Source organism: Neovison vison, chromosome 12 (assembly GCF_020171115.1).
Source record: "Neovison vison isolate M4711 chromosome 12, ASM_NN_V1, whole genome shotgun sequence".
NCBI classification, from domain to species: domain Eukaryota; kingdom Metazoa; phylum Chordata; class Mammalia; order Carnivora; family Mustelidae; genus Neogale; species Neogale vison.
In genome coordinates, this window is record NC_058102.1 from 74,239,678 (window position 1) to 74,267,434 (window position 27,757).

At 38.2% G+C, this 27,757-nt stretch overlaps 1 protein-coding gene across 6 annotated transcripts in view; it reads left to right on the forward strand.

Moving 5' to 3' along the window:
• The window catches only part of FGD4 (FYVE, RhoGEF and PH domain containing 4), a 202,084-nt gene that overhangs the window by 132,036 nt on the left and 42,291 nt on the right, over window positions 1-27,757 (forward strand). For all 6 annotated transcript variants that reach the window (XM_044228923.1, XM_044228924.1, XM_044228929.1 and 3 more), the window contains 3 exons: window positions 7,467-7,619; window positions 15,890-16,073; window positions 21,164-21,674. In XM_044228923.1, the coding sequence (XP_044084858.1) occupies window positions 7,467-7,619; window positions 15,890-16,073; window positions 21,164-21,674 (848 nt within the window). The remainder of the gene's footprint in view (window positions 1-7,466; window positions 7,620-15,889; window positions 16,074-21,163; window positions 21,675-27,757) is intronic.

Below are 27,757 nucleotides of genomic sequence, written 5' to 3' on the forward strand. Positions count from 1 at the left end.
AAATGGAGAAGACTGTAAAGACAGTGGTTTGGAGTCAGTGTTGAGAGACAAAGGTGTCAGATTTAGGTATGTTGAGTGTGAGATAGCTCTTAGACATACTAGAAGAGATGCTAAGTAAGCAACTGAATGTATTAATACTTCTTGATCTTTTCCTCAATAAGCAAGTGATATGGTTTTTATTTTTGTACTTTATTTTATTTATTCATTTTAAAGTATGGGGCTTGAACTTATGACCCGGATATCAAGATGTGAACTGAGATTAGGAATCCAGTACTCAACCAACTCAGCCACCCAGGTGCCCCTTTATTACTTTTTTGGGCAGGAATATTTTTAATTAATTTTCAATATATATATAGTTTTATTCAAGTTTTTCAACATTTTTCTTTATTTAATTATATCTTTTAACCAGTTTTTATAAACTACCAATTTTGAAAAAAGTATTGCAAATATGTTTACATCTAAATGATCATCAAATCCATTTTATGTTAGAAAATGTTTTTTTTTCCAAATTTTTAACTTATATTCAGTTGATTAACATATAGTATATTACTAGTTTCAGAGGTAGAGTTTAGTGATTCATCAGTCTTAAATAACACCCATTACATCCCATGCCCCCCTTAATGTCTGTCACCCAGTTATCCTATCCCCCCCCACCATCCCTCCTGTCCAGCAACCCTCAGTTTGTTTCTTGTGATTAATAATTTCTTGGAGTGCCTGGGTGGCTCAGTCAGTTAGGCATTTGCCTTCTGCTCAGGTAGTGATCCCAGGATTCTGGGATCAGCCAGAAGCACTTTTCCCTGTCCTACTGCCCCTGCTTATGTGCATGTGTGCTCTCTTTCTCTGTCTCTGTCAAATAAATAAGTAAAATCTTAAAAAAAAAAAAAAAAAGAGTTTCTTATGGTTTGTCTTCCTGTCTGATTTTATCCTCTTTTATTTTTCCTTCCCTTTCCCTATGCTTCTGTTTTGTTTCTTAAATTAAATCACATATGAATAAGATCATATGATAATTTTCTTTCTCTGAATGACTTATTTCACTTAGCATAATGCCCTCTAGTTTCATCCACATCATTGCAAATGGCAAGTTTCATTTTTTTGATAGCTGAGTAATACTCCATCATATATGACCCAGATCTTTATCCATTCATCTATTGATGGACATCTGAGCTCTTTCCATAGTTTGGCTATTGTGGACATTGCTGCTGTTAACATTGAGGTGCAGGTGCCCCTTTGGATCACTACATCTGTATCTTTAGGGTAACCATCAGTAATGCAGTTCCTGGGTCATCGGGTAGCTCTATTTTAAATTTTTTGAGGAACCTCCATACTGTTTTCCAAAGTGGCTGTACCAGCTTGCAGTCCCAACAGTGTAAGAGGGTTCCTAGGTGCCCCTTTAAATTAAAGCCTTTTCAGTTATTTTTTTTAAAGATACATACAATTTGCCATCTTAACCATTATAAGTGTATAGTTCATTGGCATTAAGTACATTGGCATTGTGTGATACCTGACAACCATCCATCCATAGAACCTTCATCTTGTAAAACTGAAACGCATTACTCATTAAACAGTAACTTTGCATTCTCCTGTCTCTTCAGTCCCTGGCAATGCTACTTTCTGTCTGCTTCTTACTTTTCTGTGTAACTGGTGTAAGTGGAACAAGACAGTATTTGTGTTTTTTAACTGGCTTATTTCACTTCACATAATGGCCTGATGGTCATCCATGTTGCGTCCTATTTCAGGACTTTCTTCTAAGGCTGAATAATATTCTGTTACATGTATATGCCACATTTTGTTTCTCTGTTTGTCTGTTAATGGATAGTTGCATTGCTTCCATGTTTTAGCTATTGTGAATAATGCTGCTGTCTATAGAGGTGTGCAAACATAAAGGATATATATTTTTAAATCTTTAATACACCCGACTTTCATAGATTTTCTCTTTTTCATAAATAATTTCTAAGCACCTTTTCATTATAAAAGATTTAAATGATACAGCTATATAGACACCAAAACGTGAAGGTTCCTGTTCATCTTCTCTTCCTACTCCCACTTCTCCCAGTTAAGTTTGCCCTGTTACTAACATCCCTTTCTAATGCATTTATGCACATTTGTATGCATCTTTCTTTTATAATGAGGATCCTACTATACATATTTTTCTATAGTTTGTCTTTTATTTAATAATGTCTTGGAGATCTTCCCAATCTTATTTTTGTTTTTCTGTTTTTAACAATCATTCATATGTTCCATAAAGTTGCATTGACTAGTCATATACTTCTGTATATGTACATATACATATACGTACATATACTTTATGTACGTATATGTATATGTACATATACTTTTATGCACACAGGATTCTTTCTGTACATTCCTAGATGTCGAATTCCTAGGTCCAAGAAAATTTCTTAAATTATTATTCATATTTTCTTTTCTAAGATCCTTTATGGTTTGCTTGTTTTTCTGGAAAAGCTCTTATGGAGCTCTAGAAATTTGGAAAATGTATTCTAAAATAAATTTCCTGGCTATGGCTTTGTTCCCCTTTGTAGAAGAGTTGTAAACCATGAGTTTTATAACCTTAATGTGCTTATTAAAAAAAAAAAAAACTTGCTTGATCTTTTTTTCTTTTTTTATTATGTTCAGTTAGCCACTGTATAGTACATCATTAGTTTTCAACGTAGTGTTCAATGATTCATTAGTTACATATTATAACACCCAGTGCTCATCACAAAATCTAGGTATTTTAGGTAACACATGGGAGATAATGACCCTTATTTGAAATTGTAGGACAAAAAGAGATGATAAGAAAACATTGTTGAAAATGTCTTTTAATATTTTTAGTGTAGAAACCTGGCAGATACCACCTTACCCAGGGTCCAGGGTTAATATCACATGTGTTATTCACATTGATAACATGCCATGATGTAATACGTAATATGGTGAGATGGTAATACAGTGAGGTGGGCACATTGTCTCTATGACGTCCTGCCCTCAAACTCATAAACCCAATTTAATCATGAGACAACATTAGAGAAACTCAGTTTGAGGGACAGTCTACAAAATACCTGACTGTGACCCTTCAAAAGTGCCAGCATCATACAAAACAAGCAATGACTGAGTAACTGTCTTTGGTTGGGTGCCGTAAGGAGACAATGAGAACTAAATGCAATGTGGTATTTTCGATTGGATCCTATAACAGACAAGGGATATTAGTGGAAAAATTGATGAAATCGGAACTGAATCTGTGATTTAGTATTTTTTCAATATTCTTAGTTTTCATAAATGTACCATGGTTATGTAAATGCTAATTTTAGAGACCTGGGTGCAGTTCCCTGTAAACCTAAAAATACTTCAAACAAGTTTTGGGGCGGGAGTGCAGATCATGCTTGGGTGGCTCAGTCGGTTTAGCATCCGACTCTTGGTTTCCACTCAGGTCATGATCTCATGGGTTGTGAGATTGAGCCCTATGTCAGGCTCTGCACTCAGTGGGGAGTCTGCTTAAAGATTCTCTCCTTGTGCCTCTCCCCTAGTTCATGCTCGCATTCTCTCTCTCTCTCTCTCAAATAAAAAATCTTTTTTTAAAAAGTAAATTGTAGGGACGCTGGGGTGGCTCAGTTGGTTGGACGACTGCCTTCGGCTCAGGTCATGATCCCGGAGTCCCGGTATCGAGTCCTGCATCGGGCTCCCAGCTCCACGGGGTGTCTGCTCCTCTCTCTGACCTTCTCCTCATTCATGCTCTCTCTCAGTGTCTCTCTCAAGTGAATAAGTAAAATCTTTAAAAAAAATTAAAAAAAAGTAAGTTGTAGTTTTGTTTCCTTTTTTAAGGTATCATTTTGCTCTGGACAATGTACCCCTGAAAAGTTTGTCGTCTCTAGAATACTTCTTACCCCTTAAGCCCGAGAGACCCTCTTGTCCCAAGGAGGGGAGTCCATTGAGCTTTGATAGACTTGAGACTTGGCGCAGTTGGAAGAGATGTCATGAACGGTTGAGGCAGTATAGACACGGCCATGGCAAGGCCAGAAAGATGTGATCTAGGGAAATGGATACTACAGCAAGAGAGCAAGCCTGAAGACTCACAGAACTGAGTGGACTTTGCTTTGAGATGGATGGCCAAAGACTGTGAAAGAGCTATTTGAGAATGATTTGGCAAAATATCACAGTTCAACACAAAGTTTTCCAAATAGGAGACAAAGTCACCCTTACCAGTAAGAGAGATTATCTACCACTCCCAAGTGATACAGAAAAGACAAACAAATGAAAGTGAAGCTGCAGTGGTAAGCTCTCCGGCTACAGTCAAAGACGAGGCTGGATTTATTAGCTGAAAATATCTGAGGCCTTTTGCAGTTAGTATATATCTAGACATTCCTTATAGATGTGACCCAGCAAGCACGAATCAGTAACTCAAATGCAGAGGAATGCAGAATGGGTAGGACCAGTGGCTGAAAAGATCATCGACCCTCAGGAAGAGACATTTTTTAAATAGGCCGCCTTCCCTTACACTAACATCATGTAACTGTTGTACTTTTATCTGAACCCAAGATTAACTGTTTAGTCACTCTTCTCGGTAAGCTGGACTCTAAAAGTTAATATTAAATTTCTTGAATAGGTGAACCATCTGGTTGCAATTTTGTTTTCGGTTCCCTGTTATGCAACTGGCACCCAAATAAGAACTGTCTCCAAATGTGAGTAGGCTGAGTCAGTCATAAACACTCAAAAAAAAAAAAAAAAAAAAGTTTTGTTTTGTATTGCTATTCCAAGATTAGTTAGAAGATGAAATATTTAATGAAATGGCCCTTTTTTAAATGGCAGGTTTCTTTACCATGATGTGTTTAACCTAGAGTAGTGGTCAGCAAACTTTTCCTATAAAGGGCCAGATAGTAAATATTTTTGGCTTTGGGGCTCCTGGTTGGCTCAGTTGGTTAAGTGTCTGCCTTCTGCTCAGGTTGTGATTCTGGAGTCCCAGGGTGGAGTCCCATATCGGGCTCCCTGCTCAGTAGGGAGTCTGCTTCACCGTCTACCCCTCACCCTGCTCTCTTTCATATGCGCTCTCCAACTCTCTCTCTCAAATAAATAAAATCTTCAAATATATATTTTTGGCTTTACAGCCGCAAATGGTCTCTGTTGCCTATTTGTCATTGCTTTTTTTTTTTTTTCTTTAATCCTTTAAAAATGTGTTTCCTGTATCTTTCACCATATTTTCATACTTTGTGATAGTGGCTAAAGTTTGTAGACTGGTATTAAGCAATGATCTAAAATCAAGTTTCTGGTTGTAGATTTATTGCCAGTGAGAAAAAAAAAAAAAAAGAAAGAAAAAAATTATAAACATGATTTCAATGGATTTATAAGAAAATGAATATGTAGTTGATTTCTTACTGCAGGCATTTTGGCACATTCATGGAAGATACTCTAATAAATATGAGACTTGGGTAAAACCCATCATACCCTGAATGTTTGCTATCCAGAAATAAAGAGCATAGTTTTAAATTTTAAGTTACTTATTCAAGACATCTTTTGTTTCTAAATAGGCTAATTATTAGAGTAGTTTCATCTTTTAATATGTAAGTTGGTGATCTATTTTTCAAAGCTTCAGTATAATCTGTTTTCTCATTTAACCCCTTAGCTACCTCCTTTTTACAGTGTTGCTGCTGTAAGCGACATTCTTGCTTTCAGTGCCTCATTTTACAGTCACATTATAGTTTGTGCTTCTGATTTGGAGCTAAACTCTGGCTTTTCACTGTTTCTGTCCCAAGGCCATCCTTCAGACCCCAGCTGGTGGCCTTTAGGCCCAAGAAGCCATCATTGGGATCACTGTGGAACAAACATCCTAATGCTCCTAATAAAAGGCTGAGTCGTTGGATATCATGCTACCGATTTTAGAGTTATACTTTGCCTCCCTCACATGGTGTTTCTAAAAAGGTCGATAGGGTCCCACATTTAAGGACTTGAGCTTTTATTGCTTCTGTTTGTATTTGTCATAACATACTGTCAAAAAATCTATAAATCTTGCATTCAAAGCCTTTGTTCTGTTTGTCTAAACAGTGCTTCATCCAGCTGGCAGGCCGTTTGAGCAGAAGGGTGCCTGATGAAAACCCATTGACTTTGTTGTCCCACTGGATCTCTCAAACTTGGCGACAGTACTTGGAAGGGTTAAGACCTTCTAAAATTTGTTTTACCAGGATAAATTTCAAGGAGAACACAGAAAATAAAGCAGCATGTGCAGTTTTTAATTAATACTGCTTAAGAATCAAAATAAAAGAGAATCATTTTACTCAGTAAAAAGGTGATTAGGTTTTATTAGCATTTCTTGTTTTGAATAATTAAGGCTTTTTATCTTACAGTTCTCTCCACAGATATTTGGATTCTGTAAAAATGGAACTATTTTTTAAAAAGATTTTATTTATTTATTTGATACAGAGAGAGATCACAAGTAGAGAGGGGGGCAGAGAGAGAGAGGGAAGCAGGCTCCTCGCTGAGCAGAGACAAGATGTGGAGCTCAATCTCAGAACCCTGAGATCACAACCCAAGCCAGAGGCAGAGGCTTAACCCACTGAGCCACCCAGGCACTCCTGAGACTCTATTTTTTAAACAGTGATGGTTTCTTAAGTGGAATACTTTTATTTAGTTATCACCATATTCCTGGTAGAAATTTTATTTTCTCCTAAGCAGGGTCCAGTCTGTTGTTAATATCATTGTGTCAGCTAAAAGAAAGGGAAATTTAATACAAGTGGTATAAAGAGAAAGCAGTGGAATATGATTTCTTAAAAAGTCTCTGAAATTCAACAATTCACTTCTTGTATCAGGAACCAAACAGAAAATTGATCTGTTTTCCTCCATCTATGTCTTACAATGTATTTCAGTCTCAACATTTTAGAGTTTTGAGTTTTGAGCTGTAGATAAGATTGTATAATCTGTATAATCCTTTTTTTTTTTTAATATACGGGTATTAGCTTGGATGTGTAGATCTGGAGTCTGAGTAAGCTCATGAGTGAGAGGGGCGTGTGTTCGTTTCTCACTGACCCATTCTTCCAGAGTCTTTAGGTCAGCTGTCATGTCGCTGCTTTCCTGCTTTGTTCTTTGGAGTCGATGACTGGTGACTGACTGGCTGCTGGAAGAGACACTTGAACAGATGAATACTGGGGCCTCCTGTCCTCGCCTTCCCCTGTAGCAGCTGCATTCTGCCCTTTCTGTGGCCTTGCAAGGAAAGGAGGGAGAGAGGGTGGGAGTGTGCGTGTGCGTGTGTGTGTGTGCGCCCGGCGATCTCTGTCAGTATGCATTACTGGGTTTCTCGAGCACATGGAACGAGATCTTTCCCAAGAAATTCTGTCAAGGCGGGCATACACTGGAGATGGGTTGCTCTGCTTAGTCTTAGATCTGTGATTGTTTTTATTTCGTGGGGTAAGAAGAAATTGAACTCATGGGACAAAGCTGTGTTCCACCTCTCTATTTACCTGTTCTTTCTTTTTGAACTCTCGCAGGCGGCAGTACCTGTCCAAAGATCACTGTTGTTTCACCTTATTTGAAAAGAAGCACGACCCCACAGGTTGATCAGAATGTATCTAACGAAGAGGCTCAGGGAATAAATGGAAAAACGCCCGCGAAACACTCAGCTGCAAGTCCAAAGCCACAAGGTATGTTTTGGTGTTTGTTTTCTTTTTGTTTGTTTGTTTTTAATCAGGTTGGGTGTTTTGTTATTGATGAAGGCTACCCAGAAAAATGATAATGACAAAAAAAGGGTTTTAAGCTTTAAATGAGAGATATTGGGTGGATTTTTTTTTTTTAACCCAGGAAAAAAAATCAGTCTCAGGCAGAGTTGGGTATAAAACACCGTATATGTTTTTCTAATATGATTCTTTTCTCATTGCAGAAATTTACATGTCCCCTTAAGGGGGACATGTTATGCCTGACTTAGTACTTACTATTTGCATAATAAATGTGTGACTAATGAATGACTACTGTCAGAAAGTCAGTGTGACTTGCTCAACATCAGAGGATCTGTGAAACAGATAACTGTAAAACTGTGCTTAATATACTTAGTAAGAATGTGATTTTATACTCTTCAGGAACTAGGGCTTGAAAATGCTTCTTAATAAAGTCATCCACAGATACTAAAATAAGTGGCTCCTCCATTCAAGAATTGAGCAGTTAATAAGGGGAAAAACAACTATGATGGTGGAAATCTTTGACGGTTTTGTTCAGGGACCATTTCCTTTCAGCAATAAATTTCTGGTGAATGGGGTATTAGCTTTGAGGAGCACAAAACTGCAGTTTTGATGACAGAGAGCAAGGCTTTGGAAACATTAACACAAAGCTGAGCCCTACTGTGATTTAATGTGTAGTTTCTTCCCAATAGATCTTTATTTATACCAAATGAGGAACATTCAGCCAAGAAACAATACTGGGCATTTTCAGAATTACTACACTCTGGAAAAAATTTCTATTTGATTTATGTGGTATTCACTTTTTGGTCTCTTTCTTGTTCTTTGAAAGAGAAGTTGTTACAGAGGCACCTGGGTGGCTCAGTTGGTTAAGTAACTGCCTTCTGCTCAGGTCATCATCCCAGTGTTCTGGGATCGAGCCCTGTGTCAGGTTCCTTGCTCTGGGGGGAACCTGCTTCTCCCTCACCCTCTCCCTCTGCCCGCTACTCTGCCTGCTTGTGCTCTTTCTCTCTCTGTCAAATAAATAAATAAAATTTTTTTAGAAAAAGTTGTTACAGAGAACACGTCATAAAAGAACAAGTGTTCTTTAAAGTTCTTATGTTTTTAGGATTTCTGAAAAAGTCTTAAAGGTGTTTAAATAGAAAGAGGCTTAAAATAGAATCTGACAGATTGTGGGACATTTTTCTTTTGTTCTCACTACTAGCTATTTTTATGGTAGTATGGGGGTAAGGCTATCAAGTGAAGTCAAATAATTGGTGATTCAAATGAATGACTCATTCATGAGTTCATAACCTTTTCTTTTGACCATATTCCTCCCTATGTAAATGATATGAATATGAACATAGAAATTTTTGTGATCATGATTTAAGCTATTTTATTTGCAAAATACAAAATTCCATCTTGCTTATTAGACCTGAGCTGACAAAGATCAAATGAAGTAAGAATATGAAAAACAAATGTAATTCAGTTTTATTTAATTGCCCAGATCACAAACAGGAATTTCATTATTTATAAAGCCTTTTTTGGGAAGATGTTTTACTTCTTTGTGTTTCATAGTCCATTGAGATAAATTACACCAGTGTCCTTCTGAGTTGTTATGTGCCAAAATAATCGTATTCCTTAGGGAGATAACACATGATCTTGCTTTTGCTGTTTGGAATTATATTAAAGTCAACATACTGATATTTAAATACATTTATACTTCCTGTTCTGAATATGGATTAAGACATATAATTTTAGGGGCGCCTGGGTGGCTCAGTGGGTTAAGCCTCTGTCTTTGGCTCAGGTCATGATCTCAGTGTCCTGGGATCAAGCCTCACATTGGGTTCTCTGCTCAGCAGGGAGCCTGCTTCTCCTCTCTCTCTGCCTGCCTCTCTGCCTGCTTGTGATCTCTTTCTGTCAAATAAATAAATAAAATCTTTTTTTAAAAATACATATAATTTTATAAAACTATAAGGGCTATTTCCAGGTGTTAAATAAATCATTTAGAGAAAATTGTGCTTTTTGAAAGTACTATCATTCATTGTTTGCTTCTTCCCTCGTTCCCCAGCTAAAATTTTAACCCCACTGTCACCTTTGACATTTCATATTTCCTCACACTTACTTAATTTTTTTCTCATTCACTATCATTTAACCTACTCTTTATGGCACTCCTCCTTCTTAGTTTCTTTCTGCCTTTGTACTGCATTCCCTTGTTGCTTTGCAGGCCTTCAGTAATCCTTATTGAATGACTCCCTGGTCCATTGCCATGTTTCCTCTACTTTGTTTCTACTGTTCTTTGTTTAAAACTTGGAAGAATGTGTACTATATAGAGAGAAACATTTGGGAAATGAGGCTACACCTTGGTATTGTCAGATCAGCTGCCAAACAAATTGGGCACTACTTACTTATGGGCCAAATAAAAGAGTTTCCCCACCCTCTAGTGGAGAGAAGCTTGCTTTTAATTTCTCCAAACCCTTAAGAATATTTGGGTGACTGAGGCAAAGAAAGGAAGGGATTATTAATGGGGACTTCCTGTACAGATCCAGGGATTATCCCACTGACACCTTTATTCTCACTGTGTGGCAAGTCCCTTACAAATTTATGAATGGTGAGCCTAGTGAGGCTTCAAGATCCATTATGTAACTTTAAGGTTCTTACTTTATTTATTTTTAAAAATTTTAAGTTTTTATTTATTGAGAGAGAGAACAGATAGTGATAGAGATAATGAGAGAGAGCACAAGCAGGAAGGAGAGGGTGCCCAATGCGGGGCTCGATTCCCAGGACCCTGAGATCATGACCTGAGGTGAAGGTAAACACTTAACCAGTAAGCCACCCGGGTGCCCCTAATTGAAGATTCTTATTTTAGATAAGTGTTTATTATCTTATTTTAGATAAGTATTCTCAACTGGAGATAATTTTGCAGCTCTCCTACCCCCACCCCATGGCCTGCTCTTGATACTGTCTAGAGACATTTTTGCTGGACACCACGTGTGGCAGTTTCTGAAGGCAGCTAGTGGGGAGAGGCTGGGAATGCTGTTCAACATTGTACAGGGCACAGGCCAGCCCCCCTAAAACAGAATTATCTGTCCTGAAGTGTCAGTAGTTAGAGAAACTCTGATCTGGATCCTCAAAAGAGCTCATAATTAAATCTTTGTTTTTTTTTTTTTTCCTCCCGTGGAATGCTAATAGTATCATAGCTACCATTTATTTTAGTGATATTTAAAGGAGAGACAATATTGAATACCTTTATTAGTGGTGATTATGTAGTAATGTGTCTGGAACAACATTAGGTTTTTATTTTTATGTTTACTAATAAGTAAGTTATGAGGATATAGTATATAGCTCAGTGACTATAGTTAATAATACTGTGATGTATATTTGAAAATCACTGAGAAGAGATCCTAAAAGTTCTCATCACGTGAAAAAATTGTGACTGTGTGGTGGATGTTAGACTTCAGTGATCATTTCACAATATATACAAATACTGAATTATATTATACACCTGTAATTCATATAATGTTGTATGTCAATTTTATCAATTAAAAAATACCAACAAGTAAGTATTTTTGAACAATCACAGTTTTAAAACAATGAAAGAGCTGAATTTTAGATGAGATAAGCTTCTATTTGAATCTAAGTAAGAGTCTGTTGCTTGTGAAATGGATTCCTTTAATAGTTAGGGCTTGTTTTGCCTCAGCCTCAGAAAATACCCTAAAGCCGTGGAAAACAATGGTTTATTCACTTCATATTAATCCTACCCTTCAAACAAATAAATTACTGAGCAACTTCCAACATAAGTCTTTCTTCTTGTTCACCACTTTCTATATCGGCCTATTTCCTGCCATGCTAGACATAAACTCAAAATAACTTCTTTAGCAATTAAAGCTAATAGTTCTTTTTCTCTCAGGAGCTTTGATCCACAGCATTCTCCATAGTTGTTTATTTTGTAGAGCCCATATATCATCTCTCATCAGTCATTAAAGCTTAGTGTTTAAAAAAGTTTCATGAACTTTGAAAACCACATTATTGTTTGAATAATTTAAATGTGAGGTACTCAAACCTATTTCATTTGCTTCTAATGTAAAGCATCCTATGTGTAATGTTCCGTTTTTACAGTATAATATGTTATAAATTTATAATGTATTAAAAATAGCGACCTATGTAGGGCACCTGGCTGGCTTAGTTGATAGAGCATGGGACTCTTGATCTCAGGGTTGTGAGTTCGAGCCCCACCTTGGGCGTAGAGTTTATGTAAAAATAAGATGGCCAGCTGTTATTTTCCATAGTAAGTAAAATGAGACTAATCAAAATCCACTGGCAATCCCCAAACTTAAGCTGGCAATTCATTTTTTTCATGCTCGGTAATTATCTCAGATGATTAGAAATTTTTAAATTGTTTTGTTCTATTTACGGTCTGTAAAGTTGGCTACAATAGGGCCCATTTTCCTTACAGTCAACTAGATATCTCAAAGTTAGCATGTCCACAACCGGACTACCGATTTCTCAAAAAATTGCTTTATGTGTTGTGTCAGTTGGTGATAGTTCATCCTTCCAGTGGTTCAGGCCAAAGGTCTCCAGAGTCATCCTTGGCTCCTCTCTCTCTCATACCTCACATTTATTCTATCAGGAAGCCTACTTTTAAAGCATACTGGAATCCTACCTTCTTCTAAGTACCATTATTTTACCTGAATTTCTGCACTAGTCTCCTGACCCTGTTTCTGCCCCATTTCCACCCTGTTTCCTGACATTCTCAACAAAGCAGCCAGAGAGACACAGTTGGTTAGAAGTCCTGTCATGTTACTCCTTTGCACAGAACTCCAGTGACTTCTCATTTCACATAAGTCACTCTCCTTACAACGTGCCACCAGCTTCTGCATTGCCAAGTTACCAGACCCTCCCTCTGACCTCTGTACCTTCTCTTGCCTGCTTGCTGCTTTGGCTTCAGTCACATTGGCTTCCATTGCCTCTAGCTTGGTCTCTGCTGGATGGAAATACTCTTCCCAAAATAACTCGCTCAACTTCAAGTCTTCTTCAAATCTGAACTTTTCAAAGAGGCCCACTTTCAGTACCCTACTTAATATATACTGCAATCTGCCCTTCTCCCCATTTCCTATACTCCAAATCCCTTTAAACTTGTTCTTGCATTAGCCCTCCCCCATTTTTTCTTAGCTCTCACCACCTTCTCATAAATGGTTTACTTACTAGCTTTTTTGTTTCTTATCTTTCCTTTTGTTCATTGATAAGATCAAATACATAGAATTTAATAGTTATTCATTAAATACTGAATTAATGAAAAAGTGAAAATTTAACAAAACCCTGTAATAGGAGTGCCTGGGTGGCTCAGTGGGTTAAAGCCTCTGCCTTCGGCTCAGGTCATGATCTCAGCGTCCTGGGATCGAGACCCTCATCGGGCTCTCTGCTCAGCGGGGAGCCTGCTTCCCCTTCTCTTTCTGCCTGCCTCTCTGCCTACTTGTGATCTCTCTGTCAAATAAATAAATAAAATCTTAAAAAAAAAAAAAAACCTGTAATAGATATGTAAGAATTTCTGTAGGATATGTATTTTGTAAATGTCAAGTTCTTAATGCTTCTGTTAATTTAAATTCCCTCTTGAAATACATGAGATATCATATTGCTTGATATCCTCACTGACTCTTGGTATTGATTTAAAATTTCGGGTTAACCTGATGGGGCTGAAGTAGAATCCTATTTAGATTTAATTTTCATTTCCCTGATTATCAGTGAGGTTGAACACTGCTTTTCCTATTTACATCCATTAGGCTGCAGAGGGAAGAAGTAGTAGGTTGAGTTTAAGACAGATTCAATGGAGGTGCTGCTAGAACACCTAGGAGATGTCCAGGGAGCATTTGGAAATGTTGACCTCCATAGGGTAAACGATCAGAAATGTTGAGAAAGGGGGCAAGGGAGGGGAAGAGGAGAGTATTTTTACTCACCAGTTATGTTTTTTTGACCAAAGCACACATTATTTCCCCCTAAGGCAGTGTTTATGACACTGTAGCCATTCATGTATCATCTAGAAATTTGTGTCATATACATGTAATATTTGTGTTCTTTTATTTAAAATGTGCATATTTACTTTATATTCCATTTGGGTTGTCTCCCTTGATGAGATGCCTCCTCTGTGCTTCTAAAATAACAGTACCCGGTGCCCACTTTTATCAGCCTCATTAAACTGTCTCCTCACTAGACTATAAACTCTTTGATGACATTTTTTTCCTTCACATATTCCACAGATTTGCCAAACACTGTGTATGTGGTTACTGTGAATATATTTGTGATCAAAATAAACTTGTTTCTTACCCTCACAGAACTCCAGCCTTGTGGAAGAGAAAGCTTTACATCTGTACTATACTTAATATTTTATTTCTGGTTTCTTTAATACTATTTATGACTACTTAATCATAATAATTTATTATAAGCACTTTGGAGACAAAGTACACAATGCTATGAAACAGTTTAGGTAGGCATAATTAAGATGGGAGAAGTTAGTGGAGTTATCTCTGAGAAACTGACAACATATTATTTGAGTTTTCTAAGCATCTAACAGTGTCTGATATGTAGTAAATAATATTCACTGAGTAAACTCTAGATGGATGAATTAAAACAATTTTATAACAATTTTTGTAATAATTTTTATAGAATTATTAAGAAAGAGAACACATTCTCTTCCTTTTTTGAATATTCTAATTAGGAATGTTGAAATTATTCCTAATATTAAAACTGCTTGTGTGTGTTTGTGGTGGGAGGGGTAATATTGTCATAGTTTGTTATTTTGGTATAATTCTACACAGGAAATTTTTCCTTAAAATTAACCAATACCATGCTTATATAAGTCCCTTCTTTCTCAATGGATACTATATTTAACCATCCCCCATGAGCATTTCTTGGAAAATAACACCATTTCCATAAAAAGAAGCATGTCTTTTTTTTAATTGGGATTTTCTTCTTGTGTTGAAAGGGAATGAGGTGAATTAATTGTCATACCTGTAGCATATTTTTTTTTCTTTCTTTGTAAGAATTGATAGCTCACATAGAAATGATGACATCTAGGCCAGTGAGCATCAGGCAACTGTCAGCCGAGTTTATAGAAGAAATAAGAGGACTGAAAACCAGGGTAACCAGCTGGGGGAAAATGGGGCATGTAATTAGAAGGAGACATGATTCCCTACCCTTCCTTGGGAAGTGAGAACAAGGATTTAAAAAAAGAAAAACAAGGAATTTATTTGATTTGTTAGAACCAGTTGTAGATAAATGCATACAAGTTATATAATCCTTTACCCAGAATGTTAATCTAAGAGGAAAATTACATTGGCTTTCAAAATTGAAGTAATTCCTATACTGATGATGCAGGCACTTAGGATGTATTTTCTCCTCTACAGAATTCCTCATCTGTTAGAGATATTCCATAGATTTTAATATTTCAGGAAATGATCTGTTAACTGAGGGAAGGACTTACTACTAAGCAAATAATTTGTGGTAGTAATGCAAGCCAACTATTAACGTAGCAGACAATAATAACAGAACTCCTATAACCCCCTATTGCTGGTTTTATACTTGGGAGCAGTGCTGACAGAGGAAGGAACTAGAGTCTGGGTACCAGTCATAAAATCAGATCAGTCTTTTTCCTCTAGGGCAAGCATTTAACCACTCTGAACCTTAATAGACCTAAGAGGTAAATAATGCTACCTATCTCAAAGGACTGTAAAGTGAAAATTTTCATCTAAGATCAAATGAGGTCAGGAGCTTTTGTTAAATGGGAAGATGCTATAGTAATTACTGTTGTTTGATGTTGTTTTATTGACTTTTAGGTCTAATTTACTAGCTCTGGATTCTATTATATTAGTTACTACTCTATATTTAGAAACTGTTTCATAACAAGCAGTGTATCCCTAGGAATTAGTTTCAAAGTTAGTACTTTCTTTTCTCTGTTTAGATAAATAACTGCCATGTTATCTCTAATAGACGGTGGAAGTTCACAGCAATATGTAGATGGCTAGATGTTTAATAAAGCCATATTTAAAATGAGTTAAAATTAAAAGAACCACTTGAATCTTGGAGATGGGATTTATAGAGGTCACAGCAAATGTCCTAGATAGAGATCCCTTGGTTAAGATTCAGTACAAATTTGACCCCTTTACAAAAATTTGATAATGCTGAAGATTTTTGCACCCAGGCCATCAGTTTCATTTGTTATGGAATACGTATCCATGAAATACTGAATTCTTTTAATCCTTCTTCTACAGTGCCTCCAAAGCCATTGCATCTGCAGAATTCACCTTCGTCCAATATACACCAAACCCCCAGGCATAAAGCTTTATCTAGTGAGAAACCAAGGATGGAGGAAGTTAAACCTGCCTCTGCTTCTTGTGTCTCAAAAGAAAAACCCAGTAAGGTATCAGATCTCATCAGTCGCTTTGAAGGAGGCAGGTAAGAGCTAATTCACAATGGGAAGAAGAGGAGGGGAGAAGAAAGCTGGGCTGTGTGTGTGTGTGTGTGTGTGTGTTTTAAGATGATAGAGTAATAGATTTTCTAAATTATAAGAATTTTATTCTACTAGGTTTGGGAGGCCTTTAGAAAGAGTAAATTTTAAAAATACTTAACCTTGCCCTAGTATGAACTGTCATTTACTATATATTCCCTGTGTGCAGCAGGGTCTCTGCTGCCAGCTTTTTCATCACATTGTGTGTGGTATAGATCAGTTGATAATGTGCTCTCATTTCCTTTGTATCTGCCTATGTCACGTTGTGTTATGCCTTGGGGTCATGCCATGGGTAGCTAGATGTCTGGGTTGGGAAAACAGGAGGTTGTCTCTCCTTGTTTCTCACTGTGCATGTTTGTGACTATAATTTCTGCTGGTCGGTGCCATCTCTGTGGCCTTCTTTCTGACCCACTTTTTATTTAACATGAGTCTTCAGTATCCATTCAGCCCCCATACCCTGATCCCCACTCCCTCGTATCTTACTAGGTTTTGTGAGGAGACATTGCCAATAGCAAAATAAGTTTCAGTTTTGTATTTATTAGATACAATTTTATATTCTTTAGTCCTAATGTTTCAAAAAAGGTAGGTAAAATATGAATTTCTCACTTAAAGATAAAAATAAACTCCCATAAGTTGTTTTTCTCCTTTATGACTTCAATTGCTTTTTCTTAGAATTCCCATAGCTGACATAAATAGAATTTTTTTTTTTTAAGATTTTATTTATTTATTTGACAGACAGAGATCACAAGTAGGCAGAGAGGCAGGCAGAGAGAGAGGAAGGGAAGCAGGCCTCCTGCTGAGCAGAGAGCCCGATGCGGGACTCGATCCCAGGACCCTGAGATCATGACCTGAGCCAAAGGCAGCGGTTTTAACCCACTGAGCCACCCAGGCGCCCCCATAAATAGAATTTTTTAAAAATTTTAATCAGAATGATTTTAATTTACCTGTCACCAGAAGTCTGTATTTAATTAAACAATGTATATAAACTCCCTTTCATCCTTGAAGCCAAATATTTCCATTCATTGCAGTGTAATATTTGGGAATGGTTTCCTGCTAGGTGATCACATTATTTATTTGCAGGATTTATTGTTATTTACATAGTGGATCATAGCTTGGAAGTACTTCAGAAATCTTCTGAAAATTGTGACCAAGTATAAAACTTCAGTGTCCTTCATTTAAAATGAGACTATATTTAGAAACAAGTTCTTAAGAAGAAAAGTAGTTCAGAAGCCTGTCTTCATTTTCATCCCCAATCAGTTGTGGGAACTTGATTCATAAATATTTAAACTTCAACATCTCTCCCTCTAAAGTAGGAATTTTAATACCTTTGCTAACTTAAATTCTAGTAATCTTTACCAGAATGATTTTTTTTAAAGATTTTATTTATTTATTTGACAAAGATCACAAGTAGAGAGGCAGGCAGAGAAGGGGGGGGGAAGCAGGCTCTCCACTGAGCAGAGACCCCGATGCAGGACTCGATCCCAGGACCCTGAGACCATGATCCCAGCCAAAGGCAGAGGCTTTAACCCACTGAGCCACCCAGGTGCCCCTACCAGAATGATTTAATTCCACTTTCAATTTTTTTTTTCCCTCAGGGCAACTTGATTCAGTAGCGAAGAGTCACCTTCCATATTTGCAGTTCTCAGGGCCATGTCCAATGACTGCATAATATCTGGGAGGGCTGGAGCCCTAAGCCTTGTCTATAGTGCATACCAGATTTGGGGGCAGGTGTGGGAAGCCCTTAAGCCAATACTTAAGTCAGTATTGACTTAAGTCAGTTGAGCCTTCTGGTTCTCACCATTTTGGTAACCCACTCTTTTCATTCCTCCCCATACACAAAATGTACAGTTTTTCTGCCTATTAGTACCAGTTTTCTTTTACTCTTTCAGACCTCACAGATTCAAAGTCATTTTTCGATGCAGAGTTTGAAGGTTGTTATCTAAGGAGTGGTGTGTTGTAACCTAGACGTTTTAAGCAAGCTTATTCTAAGTGCAGATAGGATGTAATTTGAGTATTTTGGCAAATCTGGTGAAGGAGGGTGTTACTTGTAGCAGTCTACTGCCAATATGAAAAATGATTATATGCTCTTAGTGAGGCATTACTGGTAGGAACTGACCCTAAAAGTGTGTGAATGGGTTAGTGTTGCACTGGGTCTCTAGGACTTGAATGGGAAGTTGTATTTCCTGTTGAGTGTTGTCTGTATGCCTATGGTATGTGTAGCTTTCAGGTTTTACCCCAGTTGTTACAGTTTAAAGTAGCATTTTGGGGAATGGGAATTCAGCAGACCGAAGTACTGCCATAAACTCACAGGAAGAGTGGGGTCAGAGGTCACCAACTATTAGACAACACTATGAATCAGACGGTATATCAGAATTTTGCTCTTTGCAGTAATGCAAGTAACACTATTAAGATGAGTGATTTGGAGCACCTGAATTTTATTTATTTACTTATTTATGTATGTAAGTATTACTACGGTCCCACGCTTCCTTTCTTCCTCTCTTCCTCCTCCTTCCTTCCTTCCTTTCTTCTTCTTTCTTTCTCTTTCTTTCTTTCTTTCTTTCCTAGTGTAAGAGAAACTAGCCTTTTTAACCCATGAAAAGATTTCAAGATTTTAGAAAGAAATAACATCTTGCACAAAACTGAACACTGGTTTTTCCCGAGGACACTTCAAGGCCATCTGTTTTTCCCCTTGGTCTGGGATCCACAAAACAGCAGGAATATACGTATAGGTTCAACCACTGATTTTCGTGACCTCTCACCACCTTATCTCTTCCCCACCTTAGTGTTCATGTCCCCTGGAAATCACTTATTACAGGAAATTCCTAACTTTTTTTTTTTTAAGATTTTATATGTCAGAGAGAGAGCACAAGCAGCGGGGAGTGGCAGGCAGAGCAGGTAGAGGGAGAAGCAGGCTTCCCACTGAGCAAGTAGCCCAAAGCAGGACTTGATCCCAGGACCTGCGATCATGACCTGAGCTGAAGGCAGCCACCTAACTGACTGAACCACCCAGGCATCCCAAATTCCTACCTTTCATCCAAAACAGTCCTTTCCAAAAATCCTAAACAAGCCTAAAGTTGGTTCAGGGGATCTGCTGAGGAACTTTCTGCTGGGTCTCTGGACCCTGATGTGGGCAAGGAGAGGAAGACCGTGCCATTCAAATCACCAAGTACTGCTTGAGAAGTCGTCTAGGCCAAGGAGTGTACTCCCCTAGAAGGCACACATTAACGGTGGAGTATGTGACACTTACTTACATTGACAACCACCAACTTTTATATATATGGCATTTTTCCTACCAAATTTTTCCTTCCCTTCCTGTGGTGCTGAGCTTACCATGTCTTTTATTAACATTCTTGCCATCTGTGGCATCTCTGTTCCAGTCTCCGTTCCAGATCAGCAGTGTCTGGGAGGAGTAGAATGTGAAGGGAGAAGGTAACACACATCTGAGCACTGTCCATGGGCTGTGCTGCTGTGTCCTCTAGCCTGTAACCTCTCCCTGCACCAGGGAAGGTCTGGCCTGGACTTTCTTCCCGCGTTCTGTGTGCAGGCGACTCACCTGCTCCTTGTTCCCTCCTGCATGTTCTAGTGTATTACAGTGTGGGGTTAAGACCATGGATTTAGAGTCAGACTTCCGGGTCAGACTGTAGCTGTATCATTTCTTAGCCGTGTGACATCACCTTATCATGCAAGTTCCTAAGCTTCAATTTCTCTATTTTGGGGTCCTGTTTTACAATTATTATGAGATTGAAGCAAATAATGTAAAGCATACCATGCATTTTCTAGCACTTAATAAATGCTATCTGCTGTTGTTGAGTGACTGCCACAATCACCATTACAGTTACTCTTACCAATTATTGATCCCTGACCACTTTCCAGATGCCTAGCACTGTGCTACGAAGTGGGAAGAAAGCAGAGAACAAGATAGGCGTGCTCTGCTCCCTGACAGAGTGTTAGTCTGTATTCGTCTTGTCTCCTTATTAGGTCATAGGAATCTCTCCAAGATTGCAGCCCAGAGATTTATGTTTTTCCTCCCCTGCAATCCTAGATTAAAATGTTATGCAAACATTTATATAGGGACATTGTAATATATTGACAGTTAGGTTCTATTGTACTATTAGGGTTATATATATAATATCAAGTAATAACAAGGGCTTTAAGAAAAACTAAACGAGATGTGAGTTTATAGCAGAGTGCACTTACAATAGATAGAATAATCCAGGCCTCTTTGAGGTGAACATGTGAGCAGAATCCTGCATAATAAGAAGGAGTCAGCCACCCCGATGTCTTGGTGAAGGTCATCCTGGGCAGAAAGAAGAGCAGCTGCAGAGACCCTTAGATGCACACATTGGCTTGTTGGGAGTGTGGGAACAGCAGAGACAGGACTGGCAAGAGATGGTGAGTGAGGACAAATAGAACTGAATGGGGCTAGGGCAAGTGGGGGCTCATGTGTACAGACTCCTAGGCCAGGGGCAGGAGGCCATATTTAACTTCTAAGTGTACAGGGTGCTCTGGGAGAGTTTAACCTCTACGGCTGACCCGGAGAAACTGGGTTTGAGAGGATGGAGACTGGCAGCAGGGAGGTCAGTTAGGTTATGGCAGCAGGGCTAACAACATTTCTGAGACTGTGTTCTGCTTCGTAAACAGAAGGAACTTTTGGTTTCTAACCTGTTCCTAAATTGGGATCTGAAGATAACTTTTAATATGTACAAAAGTAAAAATCTTGGCAAAAGATGGCTTTCACTATAAATACTTCTCACATTTCAGTCCTTACTGATGTGCTGTATTGACAAACAGCGCAAGGAAATGTTCCAGACCCTATTGCAAATGTTCGGTCTTCCCATCTTTACTTGGATGTTTACTTAAGTGTGTGTAGCATCCCAAGAGACTGCGAACTATGCCCGACTATTCCAATTCACGTTTCTAAAACCATCAGAGCAAAAGTCTTCACTAAATATCTCCTTTCCATTGGAATAAGCTGGTCTTTCTTCTAGAACCTTTCCATGCCAGTGTTCACATGCTTCTCTTGTATTTTATCTTTCAGCACATTATCAAATTACAGTGATTTGAAGAAAGATTCTGGTGTGAACCTGAATGTTCCTAGGACCCCAGGAAGGCACGGACTGGCAACCACCCCTCAGCAAAAGCTCCTCTCCCAGCACCCACCACCGAAGCTAGAAAATGACACTGATCCAACTCAGGGTGTACAGACTGGTGTGGCTAATGGCGTGACAGCTGCACAAAACCAGATAGAATGGGAGGAGGATAAAGCGGCCACTCTTAGCCCAGAAACTCCAGTTCAAGCTCTGGAACCCTTGCTTGCTGTGAGCCTAGTGAACGGAGAAGGAGAGGAGGAAGCGACCACAGGCCCTGCATCCCCCACAGCAAAGGATGATGACGGAAATGCTGCTGACAATAGCTGCAGGACTCCCAGGGTCAGCCAGGTGCTCCCCCTGGAAGAAGGAAGGGCAGACACGGAAGCCCAGGTGCAAGAGCAGGAAGATGGAGAAAGCCCTCTGGAATCGGACCAGCTGGACCCGCACCCCGAGATGAAGGTAACGCATGGGACTGGGTCATAAGTAGAGGAAGCACCAACTGCTCTACTGGTTTTAAAACTCTATTTACTGGGGTACCTGGGTGGCTCAGTGGGTTAAGCCACTACCTTCGGCTCAGGTCATGATCTCAGAGTCCTGGGATCAAGCCCTGCATCAGGCTCTCTGCTCAGCAGGGAGCCTGCTTCCTCCTCTCTCTCTGCCTGCCTCTCTGCCCGCTTGTGATCTCTACCTGTCAAATAAATAAATAAAATCTTAAAAAAGTAAAAAAATAAAACTCTACTTACTAGCACCTGTGAGATGAATGAGTCAGATCACTCGCACCACCAGTAAACAATTTTTAAGCATTAGCTGCTGATGAATGTTACCCCTACTCTATGAGGAAATATTTTGCTTTTTCTGGTGTCGTTTCTGTTGATCTTTCTATTATGATTTCAAGAGTCAGAACATTCGGAAGACATCCATATAGGAAAGCCACAAGCTTGTTGTTTTTACTTAGAGAGGAAGAAAATGTTCTTTGTTGCTCTAGATGTAAGAGCTAGATCCCTAATATTTATGGACTAAGCAAGAGGAAATGGTGTAATTTTCGCTTTTCACACATTTCTAGTCTAGACCTGAAAGAGTAACTTGCACTAGCACACGCTTCATTTAAGGACACAAATAGGGGAGTGCTCACAAATGACTCAACAGATTGTAACCATAACTCTTTCCAGGCTTCTAATCGTTTGTCATTTTTTAAAAAATTTCTAATTAGTATAGTTTTAAAGCAGTCGACTTAATCTTGGATTTAAAAGCCTCTTTAAAGATCATCTTAGGAGCCACCTAAGCGGCTCAGTCAGTTAAGCGTCTGCGTTCGGCTCAGGTCATAGTCCCAGGGTCCTGGGATCAAGCCCTGCATTGGGGATTGTTGCTCAGCAGGAAGCCTGCTTCTCCCTCTCCCACTCCCCCTGCTTATGTTCCCTCTCTCTCTGTGTCTCTCTCTGTCAAATAAATAAATAAAATATATATATATATATATATATATATATATCATCTTAGTTAAGCAATTCATTTATAGAAGTAGGGACAATTCCAGAAAGCCAAAGTGATTTTTCAGGTCACAAAAGCTTGGACCCTTGTGCCCTGACTGGCAGGCCAATATCTGATACAAAAATATCACAAACTTAAGTGCCTAAACGCAGGATGTATCAACGAATACAGTGTCCACGAATAATGTACTAGAGAGAGGGGAAACTCTGACAAACTAGAACTTTCGATCCTTTCCAAAGAGGGCTGCAGTTCAGTGAAACTGATTCAATGGCATATCTGTCTGTGTGCAGAATCTAAGCTTAATAGCTGATTTGCTGGTAAGATAATTCCTAATTCACCTGGGCTATAGGGAGACTTTGATACAATTCTAGGAAAAAACCATTGTATTTGTATTCTTTATTTATGTCAATAAGATGCTTTGGAAGAATTAATAAATACAACTTTTACAAAATACCTGGAATTTCTCAGATCAAAGGTGCAATATAAGCATCATCATACAGTTCACTGGAAGACAAAGTTGTTTATGTGTCTGAGGACCAAAAACACACACAAAAAAACCACACACACACACACACACACACAAAAGTTCCTATTGCTCAGTTTCACTTTTTAATTATAAATAACAGTCTGTGTAGGAGAGTTGAGAATTGAAAATTTGGCAATTATAGGAAAATCTGTCAATGACAAATCCAAGTTCTAAATTTATTTAGGATTTTTTATGGTGCTGTGCCTTATGTGGCATTAACAAAGGGAGAAATTCAAAAAGACTGGTACTAAAATATCAGAGTAAAAAGCAATTTATGTATTTACAACTTTAACTAAAATGAAATCCATGTTAGGGGACAGCTTTTACTAACCCTGAAAAAGGTCCCAAATAGACAAAAAGACTGGGATTTATTTTCTTCCAGTTAGTGAATAAATTTTAAGTGCTGACTGTCAGGCAGGGAAAGTTTAAATAAGGAAGTGGGTGGAAGAAAAGTGAGTCATCCTTGGTAACGTTCTCTGAAACATTAAAGAGACAGAGCCCTGCAAAGTGAATCTCTTCACTACATCTTGAGGTGGTGCCGCTGTGCTTGAACCATGGTGAACAGAAGAGGAGGTTAGAATCAAGAAGCTCGAGACTCCTTTAATAGTTGGGATGATGCCACCAGCAAGTGCTTATAAAGCAGTAAGAACTATTCTTATTAATATTTTCATTGGTCATGCCTTTGGTTACTGGGTAGTACTTTTTTTCCCCTGACCTATATTATTATCTGTACATTCTCATAGATGAGTCATATTTAGTTTGGGAGAGACTTGAATAGGGGCTTTGGTGTTAAACTAGTGCAATGAAGTAGCACAGCTGGCTTTTCTCCCATATGGGAGTGAGTAGTGGACAGCACATGCTGTGTGTAGGAACAGAAGTGCTGTTCTCTCTGTAGAGCTATTGATACAAAATACCACATGTGTCTCTCCTTCGAAAGGGAGTACTGGGGGGACGCCTGGACGGCTCAGTCTGTTAAGCTCTGCCTTCGGCTCAGGTCATGGTCCTGGGATCTTGGGATCGAGCCCCACGTTTGGCTCCCTGCTCGATGGGGAGTCTGCTTCTCCCTTTCCTGCCTGCAACCCCCCTGCTTATGTGCTCTCCCTCCCGCTCTCTCTCTCTCGCTCTCTCTGTCAAATAAAGAAATCTTTTTTAAAAAATAAAGGGAGTGTTAGGATTTAATTTCTTTGTGGTGATAATGTTTCTCCTTTGTTGCTCTGGTGTCTGTTACATTGCCTTTGTTCAAATACGCAAATATAAATGTTAGTAATGTTAAGATGGTAAATTTTATGTGATATATATATATTTTGTCACAGTTAAAAAAGAAAAATGAAATGTTAAAAATAAGTTAGTCATATATAGTAGAACCATTGGAGCCAGGAAGTTTGGGTGCTGCTTTGGCTCACCCACTAACTAGTGGTATGACCTTAAACAAATCAAATTATTTGTGCCTTTAGTTAAAGAATATTAACTAGGTGTGATTGTAAAGCCCTTTTCAGTGATACTGTAATAATCACTTTCTGCTGTTGTTGATGAGTATCTTCCTTTGTTAGCATAGCCGGTATTGCCAGCTGCCTCTTGAACTGTCTAATGTATCAAATCTCTTAAGATAGAAAGGAATATCTGGGTTTCACTCTGCAGGCAACTGAAAGAAATTACTTCGGACTTTATATAACTCAAGGTAGAGACATCATGATAGTCTTAGCTAAGTTTAAGCCAGTATTAAATGTAATGGCTGTTTCTTAAATGCTGGCCAAGAATGGGAGAAAGAGGGATTGGGGGATGAAGGGGTAGGAGCAGAGTAGAATTGCAAAGATTGTCCAGAAAAGCAGATACACACTAAAATAGATCTTGAACAGTCATTATTAATAATGAGAACTGACTTGAAAATAGTCTCAGCTTCAGTAACTTTCACTGATATCTGATATATTATTGTGATCAAGAATCACTTCAGTGGTGAATACAGAATATTGTTACTTTTACTTTGTAAAAGATAATACCTACCTCACTGAAACTATTGTTCTTACCATACTTTAGCAAAACTACACTTTTCCAATATTTAAACTTTTCGCAGCATCAGTGATCTCGAATACAGCCAGACACCTCAAAGTAAGCAGATGGTTTTTTTAAAAGCCTCTGAAGTAAAGGAAAATTGTGAGCACTTTGTGATACCTTTAGCTCTTACCCATAAGGTGTTATCAGTATCTTTAAATTAAGGTGAATTGTGTGTTACAAAAGATTAAAAGACTGAAGTCTGCTAAGGGGGAGATGTCATTAGAAGGAAACCTTAAAACCCCTAAGCGACAGGGGGCAGGAAACGGTCACATGTGCCTACGTACTTGAGGGCTTCGGTACTTCAGGGGTAACAGTATTATAATCCCTGTTTGACATGACTGATTTGGGTTATCATAAATAGCTTAACTATATTAAGAGACTCAGGTAAATGGGTCAGGACATTTTAGAATGAATTTATTTAAGAATGGATTTTTTTTTTCTCAGATTTATGTGCTTCAGTGAGTAAGCTTCATTAGAAATGCATGAGTATGGAATGCATTCATTGATTATACCATTTAATAAACACTTCTTTTTATAGTTTTCATGAACCTTTTAATACCCAAGATCTACTTTAACAGGCTGTAGTTGTAAATCTCCCTGAGGCTTATTACTGTTACCTTCCTCTGTATTTCATATTGTAAGCCAAATATAAACCTTCAGATGTATGCTTTCTAAGACTAAAGTTGATAGAAATTACAAATCTGCTATTGGCAACGTAATAATAAGTCTAATAATAGCAGTTTTATCAAAAATATTATAGACACTTTTTATTTTATTTTTTTTAAGATTTTATTTTTTTATTTGCCAGAGATCACAAGTAGGCAGAGAGGCAGGCAGAGAGAAAGAGGGAAGCAGGCTCCCTGCTGAGCAGAGAGCCCGATGTGGGGGCTCAATCCCAGGACCCTGAGCTGAAGACAGAGGCTTAACCCACTGAACCACCCAGGCGCCCCTACAGACACCTTTTTAATTAATCCTTCATTTCACCAAAAATGAAAGAAATTATATAATAAGGTGAGGAATTGATGAAGATAGAAATTTAATACAATTGATAGAGAATTGACAACATAGAGATTTACAGAAATATTTTTTTTAAAAAATTAAGTTTTTTTCCTAGTGCCTTGTTTTTTTAATTGCCATTTTACTTATATTTTGACATAAGCCTTGAGAGTTTAAAACCTTTGAACATACTCAAAAGTTAAGAAGATAATCTTTTAAGGAAAAGAATGACAGAGAATCAAATTTAGAAGTAGTGCAAATAGAAAACCAATGCTATAATCCAGGTTAACTCACTTTCCTTTTTTTTTTTTCTTTTAACTTCACTTAATTGTGAACCTTAACACTGTTAATTTTGCAGGATATAATATAAGGTATCAGAGTTTTCTGTGAGTTAAAACATAATACTAACCTTGGTTGTCTCTTCCTTATGATGGGCTACAAGTTCTTTTTTTTGTGAGGCTTTAAATATCTGCTCTCTTTTGAAAAATAAAGGGGGCAGCTGTTGAGATCATGTTATACCTGAAGACAAATAATAAGTTACTCCCTAGCTATTTCTTCTCTTGCCAACTCAGCTTCCATTCTAAGAATGTGAAAGACAGAAGAAGCAATGGAATTATCCAGCTTCACTAGTCAGTCTTTGTTTTTGCTGGTATTACAGTGAAAGTTCTCACTTAGAACTGAATGGTGAATTTAGAAAGTTCTTTATTTTGTGGAGGCTCCATTTAGTATAGTGGAAAGGTGTAAGAAAGTAAAATGAGAAAAAAACGAACTTCACAGAGACTGTACCTGAAAAAAACACCTGTTCCATTTGTAAATTCAGTATGTGGGGCATACTGTGCTAGGTGCTAGAAACAAATGAACAAGACCTACCCCACCTCCAAAGCCTCGGTCTACACAGTAGAGAGACATAAGTAAATCCCCATACTGTGGTATGATCCATGCTTCGCAAACACAGATAAGGAATGACCTGTGCCTGGGAGAGGGCTGAGTGGGGGTGCAGACTGCTGAAAAGCAGTTGAATTTAGCTTAAAGCAAAATGATGGGGAAGTTGCTGGGTAGTTGAGAATGGACAGGAATGTGATGAGGTAGTGAAGAGTGGCTGTATCTAGTCAGAGACAAGTGGATAGATGTCATATTTGTGGGTGTTTCTGGCCTGATAAGAAGAGGCCAGAGGGACAGAGAATTGTGTGTAGAAGGATGGGTTTAAAAAGAAAACATAAGCTATGGATTGCAGTGGGTTTGTATGCTTAAACTGTATTGTTCCTTGCTGAAAACTGGGGTTTTTTTAAATTGTGGATAGAAGTTAATAATCCTCATAGAAAAATCAAGAAAATGCAAAGAAAATACAAAGATCACCCATATTTCCATCACCCAAAGAGAGCTGCTTTAGTATTTAACATTCCAGCTTGTTTTTCTGAGCTGATTTTGGGGGGAAAACTTTTTATTTTTTTCCAATAGCCTAGTATATGGTTATTCTGCATCC